General features: G+C 42.3%; 2 protein-coding genes across 13 annotated transcripts in view; both read left to right on the plus strand.

Annotated features, from left to right (window-relative positions):
- Nucleotides 1-12,282, plus strand: part of ninj2 (ninjurin 2) — a 31,786-nt gene extending 19,504 nt beyond the window's left edge. For both annotated transcript variants that reach the window (XM_010895178.3, XM_010895180.5), the window contains exons 2-4: nucleotides 10,777-10,907; nucleotides 11,038-11,117; nucleotides 11,809-12,282. In XM_010895178.3, coding sequence (XP_010893480.1) covers nucleotides 10,777-10,907; nucleotides 11,038-11,117; nucleotides 11,809-11,957 — 360 coding nt within the window. In that variant the 3' untranslated portion in view covers nucleotides 11,958-12,282. The remainder of the gene's footprint in view (nucleotides 1-10,776; nucleotides 10,908-11,037; nucleotides 11,118-11,808) is intronic.
- An 810-nt stretch (nucleotides 12,283-13,092) lies between these two features.
- The window catches only part of LOC105024897 (ELKS/Rab6-interacting/CAST family member 1), a 254,096-nt gene continuing 244,787 nt past the window's right edge, over nucleotides 13,093-22,401 (plus strand). For 10 of the 11 annotated variants that reach the window (XM_034287688.1, XM_029114443.2, XM_034287690.1 and 7 more), the window contains exon 1: nucleotides 13,093-13,279. The gene's annotated coding sequence lies outside the window, so the exon portion shown is untranslated. Of the gene's footprint in view, nucleotides 13,280-14,207; nucleotides 14,499-22,401 lie in introns of those variants that run through there. The other variant, XM_034287689.1, reaches the window with a different exon arrangement.

Genomic DNA, 22,401 nt, shown 5'->3' on the forward strand with positions numbered 1-22,401 from the left:
TCTTCTCCATTTGGCCACAGGTTCTCATCCACACCACATCTTATGTCATCTAGGGCAATACACCTAGGAAAGAATCTTCTGGCATGCCTGATCCATCCCTGACAATCTTCTGCTGATATGTCCAGGCATCCAGCATTCATTGCATCCAGGAGGGATATTTGATCATGTGGATGGTGGTCATAAACCTTCCGTTTCTCTATGGTGTTGAGGAATGGAGAGTAAGGTGGGAGGAAAAGTGACACCATTCTGGGATGGGCTGCAAACCACTTGGTGACTGCACGGGAGTGGTGAAATGCCACATTGTCCCATACTATTATAAATGTTGGCTGATTTCTTCTCTCCATCCCTTTCCTCACCTAGCACAACCCTTCCATAGAGATCATGCAGGAACGCAAAGGCACAGTGTACAACTGTTGCATCATTACCTGATGTTTTTTCAAGACTCTACAAATAGTTGTTATGCTTACACTGTGAATATTTGCAAAAGTAATGTTGTCTGCTAAGACTCTGTCTCGAATCTCAGTGAGTTTTATGCCATTGTTTCTGATGACCACATCAACAACGGCAGTTTCCTGCACATCAGTGAACATCCTTCCTCTCCCACCTGTGTGAGGTAACCATTGAGTCCTAAGCAGATATGCAAAAGCAATTACACACAAGTCTATTTACTTCTGTAATGTGCAACTCAGTCAAATGCCCTTGCAGAATACAAGTTACCTGTTGGTTTGCTGGAAAACTCTAACAATAGATGCCACTGTTGAGTGTTGCAGATTTGGCTGCACTCTCTGACCAGCCTCTCTCATTGAGAGACCATGATTTACTACATGATCAATTACAGTAGCTCAGATCTCATCTGAGACTACAGCTCTTGATCTTCCTCTTATTCTTCTTCCACCACACATACATATTCTTCACCCCCTCCCAGCCACTCTTCTTCCTCTTTCAGCCACTTCTGGCTGGGTCCATTTTCTGGCTGGGTCCACATCACAATGCAAAACTACTCAGCAGTTGTCTCCTTTTGTAATGAAATTGAAAGAGTAACAACTGTGTAGATGTTCATCTTCACTGAGAATCAGCTGTGGTTGGTCCAATTGTCCAATTGTTTTTATAGCATCTAATTTTAAGATTTAAAATATATTTCATTAAAATATGACTGTAGAATTGTAGCAAATTGCTGTCATATTCAGCTTTGTATTATGTTATTGTTTGAAAAAAGTATGTAAAAAAGTATGTAACAGTTTTGAAAACAGTATGTAAGCATGTGCAAATTGGCCTGTAAGTACACAGAGTTTTGGTGGTTGTTGTGTCGAAGTGAGAAAAGAATTAATGTAATTTGAAAGATTGAATTGAATGCATTTTGTGCCAAAGCAATGATAATTGATCCTCAGTTTAGCCCACTTATACTTCTGTTGTGCTCACTGTGTGAAGAGTTTTGAAAAAGTGACCTAAGTATTGGGAAATGTGTCCCAGCAACTGTAAGAAATTGTAAGCTGTTGACCAAATTACAAGGAATTAACCAATGGGACGTCGGTGTCCACCTTAACATGTACGGGAGTGTGTGTGCGTGTGTGTGCGTGTGTGCGAGTGTCTCTGAGTGTTTGTGTTTGTGTGTTTGAGTGCATGTGTGCATTAATGTTTTTGGTTGTGTGTGCGTGAGTGAGTGTTTGAGGGTGTGTGCTTCCTGTGAGTGTCTGTGTGTGTGTGTGTGTGTGATGAGGTTCTTTACCGGGACATACAAGGTGGTGAGTGGCCGTTGTCACATTGCTCCAATCCCTCAAACTAACATCCATCCCAGTAACCACTCCACCGCCTCCAGTCTGACTGGCCACAGATAATAACACTCTCAGAAGACAATTAAAGCAGCTGGTGTTTTAGACAGAAACTCTCTCCTGTCAATCAAGTTGAAAATGAGGGCAGACTGACATTTGTGATGTTTTATCCTGTTCCCATGACCTCTGACCCATCAATGTAAAGGAACTTAAGTTGACCCTGTCCAGGCCCATAAGACAAATTGCAGACTAACCATCATTTTAGAAGACGACTAGCTTTTTTTTTTTTTTGGCACACAGTGTAGAGCAGGGTCAGACGCCTCTTAACGCAGTTCAACGCGTGTACCAGAGATTGTTTGCTTGTTCTCATTCTGGTCTTTCTTCCATCTCTCTCTGTGGTCTCGCTTTCTTTTTACCATGTTTCTCTCCCGTCTGCCTGTCTCTCTGTCCTGTCTCTCTGTCCTGTCTCTCTGTCCAGTCTCTTTCTCTCCTGTCTCTCTCTCCTGTTTCTCTCTGTCCTATCTCTCCTGTCTCTGTCTCCTGTCTCCCCATCCTTTACTCTCTATGTTTCCCTTGGTTCTTTCAAAATGTAACATACAAACACACATGCACAGGGCACACACAAAAACACCCACACACCAGCATACAGACACACGCACACACACACATAAATAAACACACACAAACACAAACATAACACACACACAAAACACACATAAATAAACACACACAAACACAGACATAACACACACACAAAACACACAACACGCACAAAATAAAGGAAAACAAAAAAATCAGAACAGAGGAAAGAGTGCGAGTGAGACGCCTGACTGAGTTCCAGCACACTCCTCGTTGGTCCCCATTTGCCATTGGCCAGCAGGCTAGCAAATGAGCAGTGAGGGGAGGTGTTGTACTTCCTGTGGGTTGGTATACACACCCCCTTCGAGGAATATTCCTGACCTTTCCCGTGGTGTTGGTTTTATTAGAAAGAACTAATCCTGCTCCTTAACTCAAACAGCACTACAGTGTGTGTGTGTGTTTGTGCGTGTGCGTGTGTGTGCATGTGTGTGCGTGTGTGTGCTTGTGTGTGTGGTAACTGGACATGAATCTGGTGGTTGTCTAGGTTGTGGTCAAATGTGCTTTCAGGAATGAGGGAATGTGCAGGGAAAGACAGGGTTCCACAGTTTCTTCCGATATAGCACCCCTTATAAATGTCAACACATGTACCTTAAAATACGTACACATGTGAGATTGCTGAGAGGTGAGAGAGAGTTGGAGTGACAGACGGACGAGAGGTAGAGAACAAGGATGAGGGAGGTAGATAAAAAGAGGGGGAGAAAAAAAGTCACATGAATGTCCTGGCAGCTCCTTCTATAACCGAAGGGCTCCGAGGAGGAGATATTTGAAGGATATACATTCCAACACCCCCCCCCACCCCCCCGCCCCCCCCCCCACCCCCAAAGCACGTGGTAGCATGAAGTGTACATTGGGTCAGTGTTACTGTTATGATAGAGTTATAGTACATTTAGAAGAATACGGACTCAGTTCTGAGAATCGGGCCGAGCTGAGGAACATTAGCAAACGCCGGAAGAACGCTGCACAAAGTACACAAAACATTTACCCTGTTGACCCCCTTTGGTTGACATTTTCGTGAATATTTATTATTATATATATATATATATATGCAGTGCCAGTCAAAAGTTAGGAAGTTATTTCTTTTCTTTTTTTACAATTTTCTACATTGTAGAATAATATTTATGACACCAAAACTATGAAATAACACATATGTAATCATGTAGTAACCAAAAAAGGTTTAAACAAATCAACATACATTTTCAAAGTTACTGCTGTTTGCCTCAATGACAGCTTTGCACACTCTTGGCATTCTTTCAACCAGCTTCATGAGGTAGTTACCTGGAATCCATTTCAATTAACAGGTGTGCCTGGTTATATGTACATTTGTGGCATTTCTTTCTTTCTGAAGGCGTTTCAGCCAGTCTATTGTTGTGACAAACGTCAATGCAATGACATAGTCAGTATTTTGAATGGCTTCCCAGAAGCTACACCCAGCTACAGCGATTGAGCGTTCAGTGTGGCAATCTGCCATCAATCATTCAGGAATGGCTCTTTTGAAATAAATTACAAATAAATGACTACTCTACTCGCGTTGCATCAAGCCAAGCATAACATTCTCAATGGCTGACACGTGCATTCTTTCAGTCTTTTTAATGAAAAGGGTTTCTGGTGTAGCAGGTAGAATGTCATTTCAATGTGATGCTGATGCAGAGCAATGCTTCTAGTGTATCTACACTGTTAGAATGCCGAAGTGAAGCATTGGTGGACCTTTGTCATGTAATTCTTTCAAGAAGTCGGGAGATAAATTATTCTAAGCTTCTTGCAGGAAAACGTTAGAACGCCGCCAACGCATCTGCAGACATCTGAGCAGGTCTTAATTGTCTTTGCAGAGAATTTGGAGTCAGATAATGTTTCTGCCTGTTTCTGGTAAGGCTTCTCTTGGTCAGAACATGTCCTTTAGTGCCTGATGACTCTGCCAGATGCTGAACAAGCACTTCATTGGATTTCCTTCATGAGAGTGACCACAATAGTCTTTTGGGTTCTCCACTACTTTTTCTGTCTTCAGTTTGCCAATTCTTTGCATTGCACAACATTTCAATTAATTTGTATTCATGTTACCTTGTTTTCATAATAGTGTTACATTATATTGTTTTCACAAGCAATTAAACACTGCCCAGATAAACAGCTTTAGACAATTTATTCTTAACTTTTCACAGCACTGTACATTTAGAAATGTTTTGAAATGGATCAGTTAAAGACTTTGAACATGAATATGTACAAAATTCTATTAATTCCCTTTTATGTACACTGTATGGTTCATGAGTCGAAGAATATAAACATCAATACAAAAAAAAATAATGTTGTTATAGTAGAACAAAATGCTTCCAAATTAATTTCAGATCTCCTGGTTAGAAGAGATACAAAGGAGTTGATGAAAGATGGATGACATCGTTATAATAAAATTGTTTCCACGACATCTAGAAAAGAACATCGGAATGTGAAGAATCTAAAATGTTTGCAGCTACAAGAAACTGAGCTGCTAGAAGGAACTTTCATTGTTTGTCTTTCAAACAATAAAACACAGGGACAAGCCGTAATTAAAGAGACTGTCAGGGGTATTTAATATCCACCACACACAGAACAAATTGGAACTGGGTCTAAGAGCAGGGTCATGCCTCAGGGACAACCCTCAGGGTCACAACCTCAGCAATAACCCGGACTGCTAAACATGCCCAAGTACCAATGGTTTGCAGCCGATTAGCAGGTCTCAAATTGGGTCCCAAGACCTGGCCATGAATGCAGTGCCAAGACCAACCATGTCAACGAGCTTCAGGCGGAAGATACGACACTATGATTGATGCATGAATCCAGATTGTGATTATATAGATCCCTTTGTGGGGCAGGTCAACCTAACCATTCAAGATGGAGCTCATCATATAACATTTCGTTATGTAGATTCAAATCCCCTCCCTATCTGCTCCCGTGAAAATACAACTGTTTTCTCCTGACTGATCGTGGTCCCCCAGAAGGTTCAACCGTACACCAAAATGAGAGCCATGAGGGCTGCTCCAGTTATTATTTTTGTACAGCTTATTGGATAGAGACCATGGTGAAGGAAAAGGTTTTCTAAAAGGACAAGAGGCCTGATTAATGGGAAACCGTCCTGCCGGGCTACATGTGCACCTTAAGCAACGACAAAGACCTCAGGGTCACAGGACGACTCAGGGTCACAGGACGACTCAGGGTCACAGGACGACTCAGGGTCACAGGACGACTCAGGGTCACAGGACGACTCAGGGTCACTGTGATCAAAGTGCTTTGTTTCTGTGTTGAAGAGTCGGCACAGTCCTGACTGTTCATGCCCCAGGGGCCACACATTCCTTTCATAGTGTGTATTCTGTACAATAATAATAATGGGTTGGATGAACATGGACTGGTTGGTTTTTTACAGCTGCAGCAGGCAGTTCATCCTCTGTGGTGATCACTGTGACGTCCTCCCACCTGAGGTTGTGGGAGATGATCGCCGCCGAGGAATTTCCGTGATTCACCCGAGCGTCCAATTTGGAGGGAAGGAGGTGGAAGGCATTTCCTGGAGTCAACCACTGACTCCTCATTTTGGGAAGGCATTGATGACTTGTCTACACATCGCCGTAGAGGCGGATGGAACAGGCAACAAGCTTTGGCAATGATAACAGCCGAAATGAATACCAAACAACTTTGAATAACAACCTGATGTGAACTGGACATTTTGTATCCTTCTTAGCATACAACCAGTTCACCAAAACCTCAGAGAGATTGAATCGGGTGGATTCAACACATCAACACCAAATCCATAAACCATAGTGGCAAGTCCAGAATGGACCGGGAGGGGTGGGTTACACGCTAAATAATCCAGAGGGGACCGGCAGGTCATTGTCACCTAATTTAGCGTCACTTTGCAGGATGAGACTGACCCAGTTAAGCCAGGGACAGCCACTACATTTTCCAAATAGACTACAGAGTGCTGTATGCAAATCCCTTAATCCCCTGCTGCGTGTAATCTGTTGGCAACTGGATCAGATGCCAGACATATCATCTCGCATCTGGAGGTTATTCTTCACTTGACATTAGGTGGAGTAGGGAGGGGTCAAGTCTGAGCTTGTATATTCGATATCTCTGTACATAATGTCTCTGTACTCAGCTCCTTTTCTGGCAATTTTGTGGGGGTAATATCTGTAGAAAATGACAGCGGTCCCTTGGTCTGGGAGTGGTGAAAGACAGAAATGACCGGACCAGGTTTTTGGGCCAGTCCAGGCTTTTGAGCAAGATGTTGATGGTCTCTGTCAGACTCAGGATGTTAACAAAGAACCTGAAACTTGGAAACATTTGCGGAGTTTATCGTGTTAGCAATTACCAATATTTTGACCTGGTTCATGATAAATTCAGCAAATGTTTCCGAGTTTGTTGAGTCTTTTGCTTTGAGAAGTAACTGCAGTGTAGATGCTGTCCAGATTTCTTGAGAAGTAATTGCAGAGTAGATACTCTCCAGTGTCCTAGAGAAGTAACTGTAGTGTAGATACTGACCAGTTTCCACGACAAGTAACAGTGGTGTAGATACTGTCCAGTTTCTTAGAGAAGTAACTGTGGTGTAGATGCTGTCAAGTTTCTCTGAGAAGTAACTGTAGTGTTGATGCTGTCAAGTTTCCTGTCCCTTCTAGCAAATGCTTAAATCTAAAAGTCCTCTCCAACTGCAGTGTGAATGAATGAGTGTGTAAGTGTGGTGGTAATGTCCACCCGTGTCAACTATACCTGTATTTTCTTATACCAACTGGCATTCCATTCAGTCATCTTCAACCTAGTTTAAATTTCCAGAAATGTGAACTTTTCTTTGTTACACAGATGCTTGCTGTTTTTGCTTATTGTTTTATGTTTTAATGTGTTTTGTTCTCTAAAATACATGGCTAAATGAGGGCTGAAAAAAAGTATCCAACAAAGGCTTTTTCCTATTCACTTTCTGTCAGTTAGCCACAGCATGAAAATAATTAATTAAACTAATGCATGTGATTAATGATGTGAACACTGAACTACGATATATGTAGTTATTTAATTATAAATGTAATTACATAAAATAATCTATTTTTTCAGGGTTGATTAAAAATAAAAAGCTTTCAAAATAAAGCTATGGCATCAGCAGCAGTTGACCCCGCAGAACAAACCAGAATCAGGCCACTCAGACGCTTGACTCGCCTCTTCCCCAAAGCGCATCAGGGGAGCAGGACTGAGGAGGAGACACTCTGGCTTTCAACTCAAATGGGTTTTATAAGAGTGGACAGAATGCAAGCAGGGTGCCCTTCAGATCTTCCCACTGTCATTAAGGCCAGTTTTAAAATGTTAACTGTTTTAAAGGCCCGCTGATGTTCAAAGCACCCAAGTCAGACTATCCAGCAGATATTGTGTGTCAGACAAGCGTTTAATAAGAGATGTTTGTTACCAGACTTTCTGTGCATATTGACGTTTGCTTTCTCTGTCTGGCCTCATGTGGCGTCTTTCAGTCACTGGGAAGATCTGAATCATGCCCTCTCCCGTCTCCTCCTCAAAACGCATTGAAGGAGGAGGAGGGCAGAGGAGGGCAGAGGAGGCCATCTGAAACCCCGGTGGGTTTAAAAACTGGGAGAAGAGGAAATGCAAGAAGCATGCGATGTGTGTCGATAATATGGGTTCTGTGTGCATCGTTTTCCCTGGAATTCTGGTGACGCTCTTTTCCAATCAAACATGTTTTTATAGTTCTTTTGTGTGGTGCCCTTTTACAATTGAATGTCATGTTTAGCCTTTTACATGGGTTTATAGAGTATATATAGTGCAAACTAGATTAGCGGCTGCAAAATAGTTTATTCATCTTTTGTAAGTTGTATATAAGAATCTCTAATACTCAAAGTCATTTGTAAATGTTGAAAACATTGATATAGTCCACACTAGTTTGGGGTCTGCTTAACAGTTTGTCAATTATTGGTGAATAGTGTTAGTAAGTGTGATTTTTACTCATATTTATGTATGGGCTAATTAAGTGCATTTATAAATATCCAAATAAATGGTTAATCAAACCCTTAGTGAACCATTAACAAATACCTTGTAAACAATCACAACAAATTGTCTAATTAGTGGGTTAGTTGTAGCCTATATTAGTCAAGTCAATTTATTTATAAAGCACATTGAAAAACAACTGATGTCGACCAAAGTGCTGTACAGTCAAAACATGTAGCCAAATAAACATATTTATAGGACATGACAAAAATAAGCAGAATTTCCTACCCATTTGCAGACTCAAATGCTTACGGTGAGATTTAAAAATGTTGCTACTAGCAGAGGACCTAAAGGTAGGCTGTTCCACAACTTTGGAGCAGCAACAGAAAAAGCATGATCTCCTTTAAACTTCAGATGTGATTGTGGAACACATATATATTAGTAATACTTTACACATGATAAATTATGTGAAAAAGCATTATGTGGAATGTAGCTTATAAATTACCTTGTTGATATTTGCAAATGTAAGAATACTGATAATTCAATGGTTAGAAAACCATTTATAACCTGTTGAAAACCGATTATTCAGAAACCTTATAAGCGTATAAAGTGTTACCCTAAAGCCCCCTCAATTTGAAGCACTTTCCATGTGCTTTCACCACTCAATAGATGTGGTTGGATGTTTGCCCCTTTCCTCACCTCTCTCCACCACACACCTATACACACAAACACACACACACACACACACACACACACACACACACACACACACACACACACACACACACACACACACACACACACACACACACACACACACACACACACAACCGGGGGGTGTTTGTGCTACCCTGGAGGGGTCTGACAGGTTACTATCAGGTTACCACGGTATCCACCCACACGTGGAGAATAATATGAGAAATATCTATTATTCTTTTCTGAATGTAAAATATATGTTAGGGATAATATTAACTGTGGCAAACGAAAGGGATTTTTTTTTAAAGATTAGGTTTACAATCTGAATTTAAGAAGGTAAATAGTTTAAATAAGTGGTTTGTGCCGTTGTGTGCTTGGTAAACTGGTGACGATCAGGTTGCAGCCACATGATTTCCCATGAGCCCACAGCAAAGCATGTATGCACTTGCTAATACACAGTACGGTGCATACTGAAGACCAATACTTCACATACTTAATCACAATCACATAGGTATTGACACACACATCGGTATTGACAGCTAGACACGCCAGGGGAATGTGAATGTATAGAAATAATCCGGTCCAGTCTGGTTGCATTTCATTCAGAGCGCACGGTGCGTAGACAAATGATCTAAAATGTTTAGCTAACTCCTTCATCTTCTCTCCTCCGACCTTCCTTTGGGGAAGTCGGCAAGTTAATTTGGCAAGGATAGGGATATGTGAACGAGGGCTTGTATGAGATGACATTTTTATTTTCCTTTTCAACTTGCACACGTCGTGAAGCGTAACGTTATTAAACCAGAAATGTTGTGTGTTCATGAAAGTTTGTTGTGCAAAACGTTTTCATGACCAACAGTTTAAATGTCAGCATGTCTTTCTTTCTAGTCCAGTAAAACAAAAGACGATGCCAAGGGTGTGTTTCAAAACTCCTCTGCAGGACACAAGTATCGTTTCAAAAATGTACTATCCAAGGAGGAGACACTGTACCACAAGCATGCTAATAATGACCGCTCGACCACTTACCGGTTTCTGGGTCACGTCAGAGAGAGGATTTAGGGTGGACTTCTCCCAAATGAGAAAATCCCGGTCCTCGCACCTTCTCCAACTTTCTATTTGAGCCACTTTGCTCCCATCTATTGGTGCGTTGTAACTGCTTTGCTTATCAAATGTGAGGATTTGGTGCCATCTACTGTCAAGAGGGAGAGATGCGAAACAGCTTATGGGAGATCCTGACTTCTCTGCCGGGCGGGGCTTAGACAGACATGAGAGATGTACACTACCAAGCAGGACCAATAGATTATACCATTCACTTTGATAAGTGAGCAGAAATTCCTGTTTAGTATCTGATTCCATTCATTTTCTTCCAGAGCACATAACTACATGTAACCAACTTAACACACTCCTCTCCTACACACGCCCTCTCTTTTGCTCCTCAGTCAATTGAAAAATATAGAGATTTTACAGACATATTACAAATTTTAGGAAGGATAAAGAAATGTCAAGTGTTAGAATATTAGCTTTGCACAGGGTGTTAGCAACCAGCATAAATGACAAGGTAAATAAATTAGATAATTTTTCTTAATATGAGATGTCTCTCTGTCCTTTCTCCTCCCGGTCTCTCGCTCTCTCTCCTCTGTCTCCCTCCCTCTTTCATTCCCCTGTCTCCCTCTCTCTCCCCTGTCTCTCCCTTCCCTTTCTGTCTCCCTACCATCTGTCTCCCTCCCCTGTCTCTCAGGTTGGGGGCACACTGAATCTGAACCACTATGCCACAAAGAAGACATTAGCAGAGAGCATGCTGGACGTTGCCCTATTGATGGCTAATGCTTCCCAACTGAAAGCAGTTCTGGAACAAGGCCCACAATTCAGGTACTTATGTGTGTTTGGATTTTTCTGAACATTCAAAATAAAACAATTTAGTATTTGAATTTTGGTACTCTGGCTTTGGCCGACTGGACGTTTTTGAATAAATAAAGTAAACTAAAGTTTACCATTACAGGTACTACATCACAGTTCTGGTCCTCATTGGATCTTCACTGCTTTTGCAGGTACTGGCTGGTGTCCTGTTTGTTGCCATGGGTGAGTCTCATGTTCTATGTAAATGTAAAATGTTAATGTATGAGTCTCATGTTCTATGTAAATGTAAAATGTAAATGTATGAGTCTCATCTTCTATGTAAATGTATGAGTCTCATGTTCTATGTAAATGTAAATGTATGAGTCTCATGTTCTATGTAAATGTAAAATGTAAATGTATGAGTCTCATGTTCTATGTAAATGTAAAATGTAAATGTAAGAGACTCACATTCTGGGTAAATGTACACAAGTTAATCAAGATACTCAGAGAGGTAGGTTTTCAGCCGCTTTTGGAAGATTGGCAGGGACTCTGCTGCCTGGCTTCAAGGGGGAGTTTGTTCCACCATTGAGGTGCCAAGACAAAGAAGAGTCTTGCCTTGGCTGAACGGGAGCTCCCCACCCGTGAGGGTTGGGTGGCCAAAAGACATGAAGTGGCAGATCGGAGCGTACAGGAAGGGTGGTAGGGTTCAAGCATCCCCTGCAGGTAGGGAGGTGCAGTTCCCTTTACTGCTCCATAGACAAACACCATGATCCTGCAGCCGATCCAAGCTTCTACGGGAAGCCAGTGGAGCTTGCAGAGTATTACTTTACAAATAACTGTATTACTATAACTGTTCATTATTTTTATTGATTATGATTTTACACCAATAACATCTCACCTCGGTTGTAACAGCGTGTTCCTCTGTGTGTTCCAGCTCGTAAGGACCTGAACAATGTAGCCAACCAGAGGAAACTGGATATTATGAATAATGTGGCCACTGGACTAGTCTTCATCACCACCATCATTAATGTCTTCATCACCGCGTTTGGAGTACAGAAGACCGGACTGTACCTAAAAACCTAGCCAGGAGACTGGACCCCGGGCGTGTAACCCCAAAACCCAGACGGCTGTCTTGACCTGTAACCAAAAACCTGGACAAGGGAACCCCAAACCTAGAGAGGCATAAAACATAAAACATAAACACAGAAAAATTACACACAATACACAACATAGTCAATGACCTACATATTATTACATTTTATAAGGAGAAAGTGTGACTTTTTAAATATGAAATCAGATAAAAGTCTCCATGCAGATTTTTAAATCATCGCTTTGTCAAATAAATAAATGTTCATATACATGAACATATTATTATTATAACTCCAAAATGTATACCAATGTATTTTATCAATTATTTTAATGTATATTTACATATTTGCAATATTTACTTTAACATATAATTTTTCTTTAATATTTCTTTGCTGAGGCGATAAAATAGTAAAAGGAATCACAAATTAATAAAGTACTACCATCGTGTCTTGGTCAAATGTTTTGGCATGTGTGTGTGAGTGTGTGTGTGAGTGTGTGTGTGAGTGTGTGTGTGAGTGTGTGTGAGCGTGTGTGTGAGTGTATGTTTGTGTGTCGGCGGCGAACTTATATGAGATCGTATAAAATGGGTATGACAAAGAAAATGCTTTTCTCTGTTCTAATTGTGTTGTCTACCGGTTTATTATGGGATAAGTGACCTCTGGGGTGTGTGGCATTGGGCTTAACTGCAGTGTGTAGCAGCTGCATCCAGACACCCAGCATTGCATTGTATCTTGACAACAGACCTTTATTAACTTTATATTACACCCCCTCTGATTTATTGTTTAAATACAACCATCCATTAAAACGACTTAGCCCTGTGAATGATATCTGATAGGCCTACTTAGTAAGTTATTTGTTCATACACAGTGCACCATCTCTTGTTTGAAATACCTGGCATCGTGTGTCAAAACTGCCTGCATTGCTTAGGGTCTACAATAGAGTGTATTATATTTTGGCAGTTTGTCCGCCACGGAGGAATACCCCTTAATTTTTCTAGTGACCTCAAGCATGGCGCCCGCCTGCGTCTGATTTTGGAAAAACTCGTGCACGTGCCCCTGGTGGAGTCGGTTGGAATGGAGGCTGTTCTCGTGAACGCACATCCCGATCCTTACGTCACTGAAGCGCCCTGGCTCGGGGATCTACTGGTAGAGCTGGCAAAAGAGGAAAAAAGAAATCAACTACTCCGAGAAGAGGGATTTTCTATTGCATTGTAACGGTTCCTCAAAGGCTAACGGTTCTGTCTAACGCCGGATACAGAGATTGGACAGAAGCGGACAAACCGGATTTATGAGAAGAACGTAGCTAGGCTTGAGAAAGTGAGTTTCAATGATCAGTGAAGCCTTTGACTGGTCTGAAAAGTCTGCGTGTGTATGTATGTATGTATGTGTGTGTGTGTGTGTGTGTCCGTTCGTGTGTGAACGTCTCAAGAAAGAGCAGTCATTTCGGCTACTTGTGTTGAGTGTTTTGTCTTGTGCTGTACTGGTCTCGTTAGCTTGTCATGTTTTCATTTACTGTAACTATTCGCTGCTTTACTTTCTTGTTGTTTGGAAACGATTCGGAGGGTTCTGTAGCGCAAGAGAGAAATGGAGGAGGGAAAAGCACGGGGAAAAGATATTTAGCGTGAGAGGACTTGTGGTGTCTCGTTTCAATTGGGTTTCACGTTAGTAGGTATAGTTCATTGTATTCATGAGGATTAGGCGGTGTTTTGGCTGTTTTACTGCTAACTAAAGCGTTCTCTAGCGATGGTGTGGCCGTACTCTCTTATAGCCTACTGGCGTTGAGTGTTCATTTGACTGTCTTGGTCTTAAGGTTTAGTCTCACTGGTCAGCCTTTTTTGAGGCCACTTGCGAAAGAGCTGTCAAATAGCTGCGTGGCCAACATAGCAAGTTGACAACCGTATAGTACATGGAAAATATACCGTCTAGTCGCAAATTGTTACTTCTACGCTATCTGGAGAAGGCAATATGCAATTTGCTATTTTGCCAGATTGTTGTACACACAGCCTACGTATTATTATGAACACAAAAAACTGTCGACATTTTACGATATCACTCATTATTTTATATACGACACGTTTTCTTACGGGACTTTTTTGTGTACTGTAGTTACGAAAATACATTGTGAAGTATCTGCACTTTAAACAAATATATGATATGGACATTGTCTGTAAATCGCTCTGACTATTCGTCAGATAAATTACTCAAATCTGTGAATGTTACTGCCAGTGTATATTGTTGCCGCCCATTGAAACGCCTTTTCCCTGCTCCTCCCAAAGCATTGGAGTCAAAAAGCCCCCGGTTGTTGATAACTTCCAGAATATCCCGTGTAAACGTTAAAGCTTCTCCAGTTTTTAACCGACCTGTTCAATCGATTATAGAGCATATCTTAAAATAATCCGAAATGAACTTTAATGTGAATGTGAGGTGAGGATTTACGATAGGATTTCCCTATTGACAAAGCTTGAAGCAACAAGTTGCTTCATCATGGCTAGTAACCGTGTTTGTTTTTTATTCTATTTATCCGTGATTTAACCAGGTAAGTCGATTGTGAACCAATTCTCATTTTCAATGAAGACTAGGGCCAACAAATACAATATAAATACTAATTACCACTGTATATTCAAGGGGATGGAGAAGTATATCTGTAATTCATGCACCACTGAATATAGCAGGCTTAACCTTAAATAGCCTAACAGCTACTCAGTCAATAATGCTTTAAAGCAGATTAGATTGGAAGAACAATAATATTATGCCTAATGTTATAATATTTTTCATTATCCATTGCCCTATATTTGCTAACCCAGCATCTATGTTCCAAGCAAAGGCTAGTATCCAGAGATGCACTGTATGTTTATGATTGTACTGTAATTTAGTCCGGTTTAGTTCGTTAGCATTGCCAGCTCATAGCATTTCGATCTTAGAGTGACTTATGGTGCATTCAGTATCGTAAATCTTTTCAGCTTCACAGTTTTCTGATGATCACGATCTGGCCGTGTGGCTGAAATCAGCTAGTGTGGATTCTTAACCTTTTATGCAACTTGGATGGAAATGGAAATGTAATTGTTCCTCCATCCTGTGGCTAGACCTTGCTGGAAAGTGTGCCCAAAAAGAACACTGACTGTAACATTGTGATGAAAAAAAACAAAACTTAATTGTAAAGACTTTTGACCTGGGCTAGTAAAAATCTATGTCTACTAGTTTCACTTAGCAATGCTTTAAATCCCTCTAACGTAATTCCTGGTCTGCTTAGGTTAGGCCCTACTAATAGCAGCCTGAACTATAACCAGTAATACCACCATGTTTGAATGATAACCCCATATTGAAGGCCTTATAACCAGTAATAACACTGTGTTTTTGAAGGATAACCCCATATTGATGGCCTTATAACCAGTAATAACACTGTTTTGGAGGATAACCCTGTATTGAAGGACTTATAACCAGTAATAACACTGTGTTTTGAAGGATAACCCCATATTGAAGGCCTTATAACCAGTAATAACACTGTGTTTGAAGGATAACCCCGTTTTGAAGGCCTTATAACCAGTAATAACACTGTATTTTGAAGGATAACCCCGTATTGAAGGCCTTATAACCAGTAATAACACTGTTTTGAAGGATAATCCCGTATTGAAGGCCTTATAACCAGTAATAACACTGTGTTTTGAAGGATAACCCCGTATTGAAGGCCTTATAACCAGTAATAACACTGTTTTGAAGGATAATCCCGTATTGAAGGCCTTATAACCAGTAATAACACTGTATTTTGAAGGATAACCCCGTATTGAAGGCCTTATAACCAGTAATAACACTGTTTTGAAGGATAATCCCGTATTGAAGGCCTTATAACCAGTAATAACACTGTGTTTGAAGGATCACCCTGTAATGAAGGCCTCATCAATTCCCTCGGGTTGATAGTGCCAGCAGGATTTGAAGGAATAATTTGTTTCTCCAACAATTGCTTTTGACCTGAGCTGGGGACAGCCAGTACTTCCAGCCGTTTTGCAACTATACATTTGGCCATTCTGTTAATGAGGTGGGTAGGTTGCTGTGATGAAGTTCTAAATGTATACCAGGTGTGTTTGTATTCATTATGAAAAGGGCTCAGAACTGCCCCAAAAATGCTAAAACCCCAACCCAATGCAGACACTAAAGATTTTGGTCTTGTTAAACTCTGCTGCATGTAAAAAGTTTGTTTATTTGCAGTCGTTTATTTGTAGAATAAACAAATCTGGATTTTTGTCTTCCGCCTTTGAGCTGTTGTCCTTTCGAAGTTCAATCTGTTTCATACTTTCTTTTAATGCCGTCATAGTAATGAGTGCTGCTACCCTAATTATGGTGGTGTATTAATAGCCCATTCCCTGAAAGGGACAGTCAGTCCACACCTTTTTCTGACACCTCACAAAAAAGACGGACAAATATAGCGTTTCCTGGCGTTACGCTAAAGACAGACAGTGATGGCCTTTCTAAACATCTCTGGGGCAGCATATGCTACAGGAACAGATGCTGGATGAAAGGAGTAAGAACACAGACAGACGGCTAGATAGTAATATTGATTGGATGAGAGGTGCCCACCTCTTCCTCTCAGCCAGGTGTACGGTTACGTTCTGGAGACTCCGGCAAACAGAGGCATCCGGTTTTTAGGAATATGTCCTCAGCCTAGCTTCCAGTGCCGATGGAAAACAGGTTAGTTTGTTTCTGTCAGTCACAGGGCTACCCCTTAAGTCCACCTGGAGGATGAAGACGGTAGGAAGAGTGAGGGGAAGAAGAAGGAGAAGGAGCATGAGTAGAATTTAAAGAACACGGAGGAGATAACAAAGTCGAGGGAGAGAGGGAGAAGCAGAGGGAAAGAGACGAAAACTAAATAGTGGGAAAACACCAGGTATGACAGGAAAAGCACTGGTTGATCCATTCTGATTGTGTTACCAGGGAACGGAGAAAAAATTGTAAATCTGGTAAACCTGTAACACCTCCTTGGGGTGTTATCAAACAGATGTCCTCACCTCTCCTCTGTCCTCTCTGGGCTTCTTTAAAAAGAAGATTTCAAAGCTCTTCTACGATGAGAGGACATTGGCTTACGGGGAGAGGAGGAGGTTTAGAGGAAACATATTGTTGCAATTTTGAAATGATATGATGTCGTTTTTTTCGTAGTCTGAGTGTCAGCGTTCCACTTCCTGTACATCATCACGTCATGAGCCAACCTGTGTAAGTTAATGTGACTGGCGTGCCGAACATACAGTGGGGAGAACAAGTAGTTGATACACTGCCGATTTTGCAGGTTTTCCTACTTACAAAGCATGTAGAGGTTTGTCATTTGATTGAGTGTGGAGTCTGTCTGATTGAGCGTGTGGACAGGTGTCTTTTATACAGGTAACGAGTTCAAACAGGTGCAGTTAATACAGGTAATGAGTGGAGAACAGGAGGGCTTCTTAAAGAAAAACTAACAGGTCTGCGAGAGACGGAATTCTTACTGGTTGGTAGGTGATCAAATACCTATGTCATGCAATAAAATGAAAATTAATTACTTAAAAATCATACAGTGGGATTTTCTGGATTTTTGTTTTAGATTCCTTCACTCACAGTTGAAGAGTACCTATGATAAACATTACAGACCTCTACATGCTTTGCATTGTAACCTGCATAATTGCCAGTGTATCGAATACTTGTTCGCCCCACTGTATGCTTTTAGAGTTTTAACATGTATCTATGATCTCTTTAACCTTTTCACTGCTCAGGCGCTTGTTCATGGCTCCGGGCGCCCTTTTGATGTGCACATACCGCAGTGACTTTGAAACAGGGTTCGACTTGGCTCGCTCTCACATCTTCACTTTCCCTCGCGGACACATTATAATCACTTTCTGCTCATCGGAGAACCTCTCATTTGAATGTTAGGACTGTGTCCCGATTGGCGCCCCCGTGGCCTCTCTAGAGCACTGCTTTTTAACCAGGCGACTGCTGCGTTAGGGTGCCGTTCGGGACCCCCTCCTAGTCACACGCTGAGTCGCGCTCTCCTCGAAACGCCACAGGCGCTCTGACACACTTGAGAATCATGGTTATGCAATGCTTGGTCTCTCTTGGTCGGTGCGTCTTGGTTAGGAGCCCGGCAGGTCTGGAAATGCACCGGTCTGGCCTACAGAACGCCAGACGATGTGGGGTCACTTATCAAACCGTGAGACGTGCATCGGCCCGTACAGGCAGGGTCTGAGGCCTAGGGTGGTCCTGTGGTCGGAGAGCCTGTCCCGGGTGCACGTACCGCCGTGGCATGGGTTTGAATCCCGCTGCTGCTCTGTCAGCTAACACCCGTCTGCCCTGGCCCCAGCGCAGGACAGATGGGTTTCAGGGTTTTCATTTGGGGGGAAAATACTCACTTCAATTCGTCTGTATTTTGTGAATTGCGAGGAGGAGTTTAGCCTTGTTTCCACGATTTGTTTGTCATTTGATTTGGATCGGTTGTTCTGATGCTTGGGATTCAGTGTGTTCGGAGAACAGGTCACCCCCAAAACCAGCTGAATGTGGGAACTTTTCTCCCTGCTCAGCTCTTGGCATTGCAGAGCTTGGAAATGGTTTCAGAGCTGTCTCTCTCTGTCTCTGTCTGTCCCAGACTGTCTGTCTGTGTCTGTTTGTTTATGTCTGTCTTTCTGTGTCTGTATCAGTCTGCCACTGTCTTTTTTTTTGTCTGTCTCTGTCTGTTGGTCTGTCTGACAGTGTGAATGCACTGGAAGATAGAGATTCTCGCTAGGGTCCGCACTGTAATGGCCACTGAGTAAACTGTATTTACTCTGTCCAGGTGTGTGTGTGTGTGTTTATAATGGTTGCCTTGAAGCAGAGTCCTGGCCTGCTCTGTACAGGTGTGTGTGTGTGTTTTGACCTGAGGGGAGAGGGAACAGATGGTCAGTTTAGTGTGAGTGTGTTTGTGGCTGACTGGCTCTGATTTCAGCAGAGGTGACCAAAGCACTCAAGCATCAAACTCTCCACTGTGACATTCATCCTCTTAGCTGATCCTAGATGTGTGAGTAGAGCTGGGCATAGCAAAAAAAAATATCCACATCATGCTGTACTGTCATAATTTATACCAAGTTAATAATGACTTGAATTGGACTTAAATTCATGCCATGGTGATTAGTAAGAGACTGTGTCTTGGCCCCCTGAAAACAAGCTAACTAGCTGCTGCTACTGAGTTAGTAACTAGCTATTTATCTTGAGTTTTCCTGATCTGGCAGCTGCTTCTTGCTGATGACGGATATGTACAGTTTCGGGGCTGCACGTTTTCTTCTTTACTGGTCCTGCCGTGCCTGATTTTCCAGTAGCTGCCAATGTCAATGAGAACATGGAGGAGACGTTCATACTGGGTCTGGTGATACTGATTCTGGTGATACTGATTCTGGTGATACTGGGTCTGGTGATACTGGGTCTGGTGATACTGATTCTGGTGATACTGGGTCTGGTGATACTGTTTCTAGCCTGACTGAATGTATTGTAACAGTTTTACTCTCTCCTGTATTCTGAGTGTTTACCGCCGCGCGTGTTTACGTTACGCTCAACCAACCTGAGTCAAGGTGCAAACCAAAACACTGGAGCGTCGCTGAAAAGAAAAAAAGACTCATTACGTTTAAAAAAAAAACTAAACATGTTGACCAATGGTTTTTGAAACACTATAAACAAACATTGTCTGACGGAACAAAGGTCCAGTCATGTGGAGACGACTCAGACACAAGGCCCTTTGATCCAGCTGGATTCCACCTATCAGATGATGATGCTGCAAGCTTCCTGGTCCAGGACACCCCGTGGTTAGAGGCCCTGAGGCGCTGCCTGCCAGGCCTTCTACACAGGCTGTCTGTCTGTCTGACTGTCTGTCTGTCTGACTCTTTCTCTCTCTCTCTCCCTCTCTCTCTTTTCTCCTTCTCTCTCTGCTTGTGTGTGTGTGTAATATCCGCGTGCGTAATATCGTTATATCTATCTATGTGTGTGTGTCTAATATCTTTGTGAGAGTGTATGATATCGTTGTGTGAGTGTGTGATATCTTTGTGTGTGTGTGTAATATCCGCGTGCGTAATATCGTTATATCTATCTATGTATGTGTGTGTCTAATATCTTTGTGTGAGTGTATGATATCTTTGTGTTTGTGTGTGTGATATCTTTGTGTGTGTGTGTGTGTGATATCTTTATCAGTGTTTGACAGCGTACCAGCCGTCTCCTGACAAACAGTGGCTGATTATGTTGTTTTCTGGAACACTGGTTTCAGAACCACTAAGGAACAGAGGCAGTGGAATACTACAACCCTCCCTCCCTCCCTCCCTCCCTCCCTCCCTCCCTCCCTCCCTCCCTCCCTCCCTCCCTCCCTCCCTCCCTCCCTCCCTCCCTCCCTCCCTCCCTCCCTCCCTCCCTCCCTCCCTCTCTACCTTCCTCTCTCTCTCTCTGCCTCCCCCCTCTCTCCTTCTCTCTCTATGTCCCTCCCTCCTTCCCTCTCTCCTTCTCTCTCTATGTCCCTCCCTCCCTCCCTCTACCGCTCTCCTTCTCTCTGTGCCTCCCACTTCCTTTCTCCCCCCTCCATCGCTCTTTATCTACCTCTGTCTCACATCCCTCCCTCTCTTTCTCTGCCTCGCCCTCTTTCTGGTTTCCCTTTTGCTCTCTCACTTTCGCTCTCCATTTCTCTCTCTCCATTTTTATGCTTTATTAATTCAAATCGTAATTTTTATTATTCTAATAAATAGGCTACTCTGAAATTCCAAATACGCGTTCTCAAAAATGTTACTGCTGCTTTTTTACATATCCCCCAAATAGTGGGTGTTGTTCTCATGTGTTTTCCACTCAGTGGTTGTTAGTGTGAGAATAGCGAGGGCCCAGATGGACGAGTGAAGTCAACTACAGATCTCAGGAGGATCTTCTCTGGATTCTTTGTCCCATTTTGTGAAGGCATGGTTGGTAAGTGGACCCCAGACTTCACACCCATAGAGGACAATTGGTTCAATGACTGACGAATCCTTTTAGTTTGACTTCACCATCTGGGTCCAAGTCTGACGGAATCTGTGCAGTAGATTTGTGGCTAAACGCTGCTATACTATTGTTCTGGGGGATTGGGTCAGTTCTCCTTCCCCACTAAGTTCTCCTTCTCCGCTATAAATCGTTGTTGATATGAGGAATGCATTTTCTGAACTTTTGCAGTCTCCTCCCGTTTTAAACTTTAGGAGGACATGAGGTCCTGGTCCACACCTGCGGAGTACCTGGTTTGGGGGGCCTGTTGCTGTCCCTGTCCTTGTCCATCTGGTCATACATCCTACCTAGTCTAAATTTAAATAGACTCTGGATTTAGCCCACATGCATTTATTAATTACATCGGCACAGCCAGAAGAGGACTGGTCTACCCCTCGAGCCTGGGTCCTCTCTAGGTTTCTTCCTAAATTTCGGCCTTCTTAGGGGAGTTTTTACCAGCCACTGAAATTCAACACTACTGTTGTTTGCTCCTCGGGGTTTAAGGCCAGGTGTTTCTGTAAAAGCACTTTGTGACAACTGCTGTTGTAAAAAGGGCTTTATAAATAATTTTGATTAATTGATTGATTGCACTGTGGTCACAGATTGAGGCTATAGTCTCTCTGTAACCTGAAAACTGTAGGTCTTTGACTCCCTTGTCCATTAGGGTGAGGCCATGCTAATTACTTGATGTACTGGAAAGAGGACTAAAGCTGCGAGGATTTTCTAGAACGCGATTGATCAAGGCAGACATATTTCATTGGACTTACCCCCCCACCCAGACACTGAATGTGAGGGGGGGACTTTACCACTGCCCCATTCAGTTGCCAGGGTTCTGGGAGTCTGTAATAGCTGTTTTGTCAATTATATATACATTTTCTTTATACATCTGCATCTTGGAAAGATAGAGCTTTGTGTTGTTTGCTTAGTATTTTAAGATTTCCCCAGAAATGATTTGCTTCAATTGATTTTCAGTTAGCTTTTCCCTCACATGCTGTTGCTTCATTTGTCTTTTCTCTGAGAGCATCGTCTTTGGTGTTTCTGTGCTGGCAACGTTGAAAGAACGGGAGAATTGTGCATCTGGCTTTCCCAGACAACATTGTCCTGGCCCTCAGATGGCTCAAATGTAACGACTGTATTCCTGCCTTTCACTGTGACTCACAGTAATTCAGATCATTATGATGACCGTCATCAGACAGACCACATAACCCAAAGCCACAGCAAAATTGAGGGACGTTCTTGTGTTGCCTGAGGTCCAATCATCCAGCTACGCAGTTCACATTTCCTTTCAGGAATTTGGAGGGATGCTGTAAAGGACAAGTAAATGAAATGATCCTGTATGTCTTTGGTCAAACACAGGATACCTGCCACCGGATGGTGTCTCCATTATCATGCATTCACAATGTTTGTGCTGTCACAGGAGGTTAATGGGACTCCACCCGAACCATGGGAACGTCCTGGAAATGTCATGGAAA

Source organism: Esox lucius, chromosome 18 (assembly GCF_011004845.1).
Source record: "Esox lucius isolate fEsoLuc1 chromosome 18, fEsoLuc1.pri, whole genome shotgun sequence".
Lineage (NCBI taxonomy): Eukaryota > Metazoa > Chordata > Actinopteri > Esociformes > Esocidae > Esox > Esox lucius.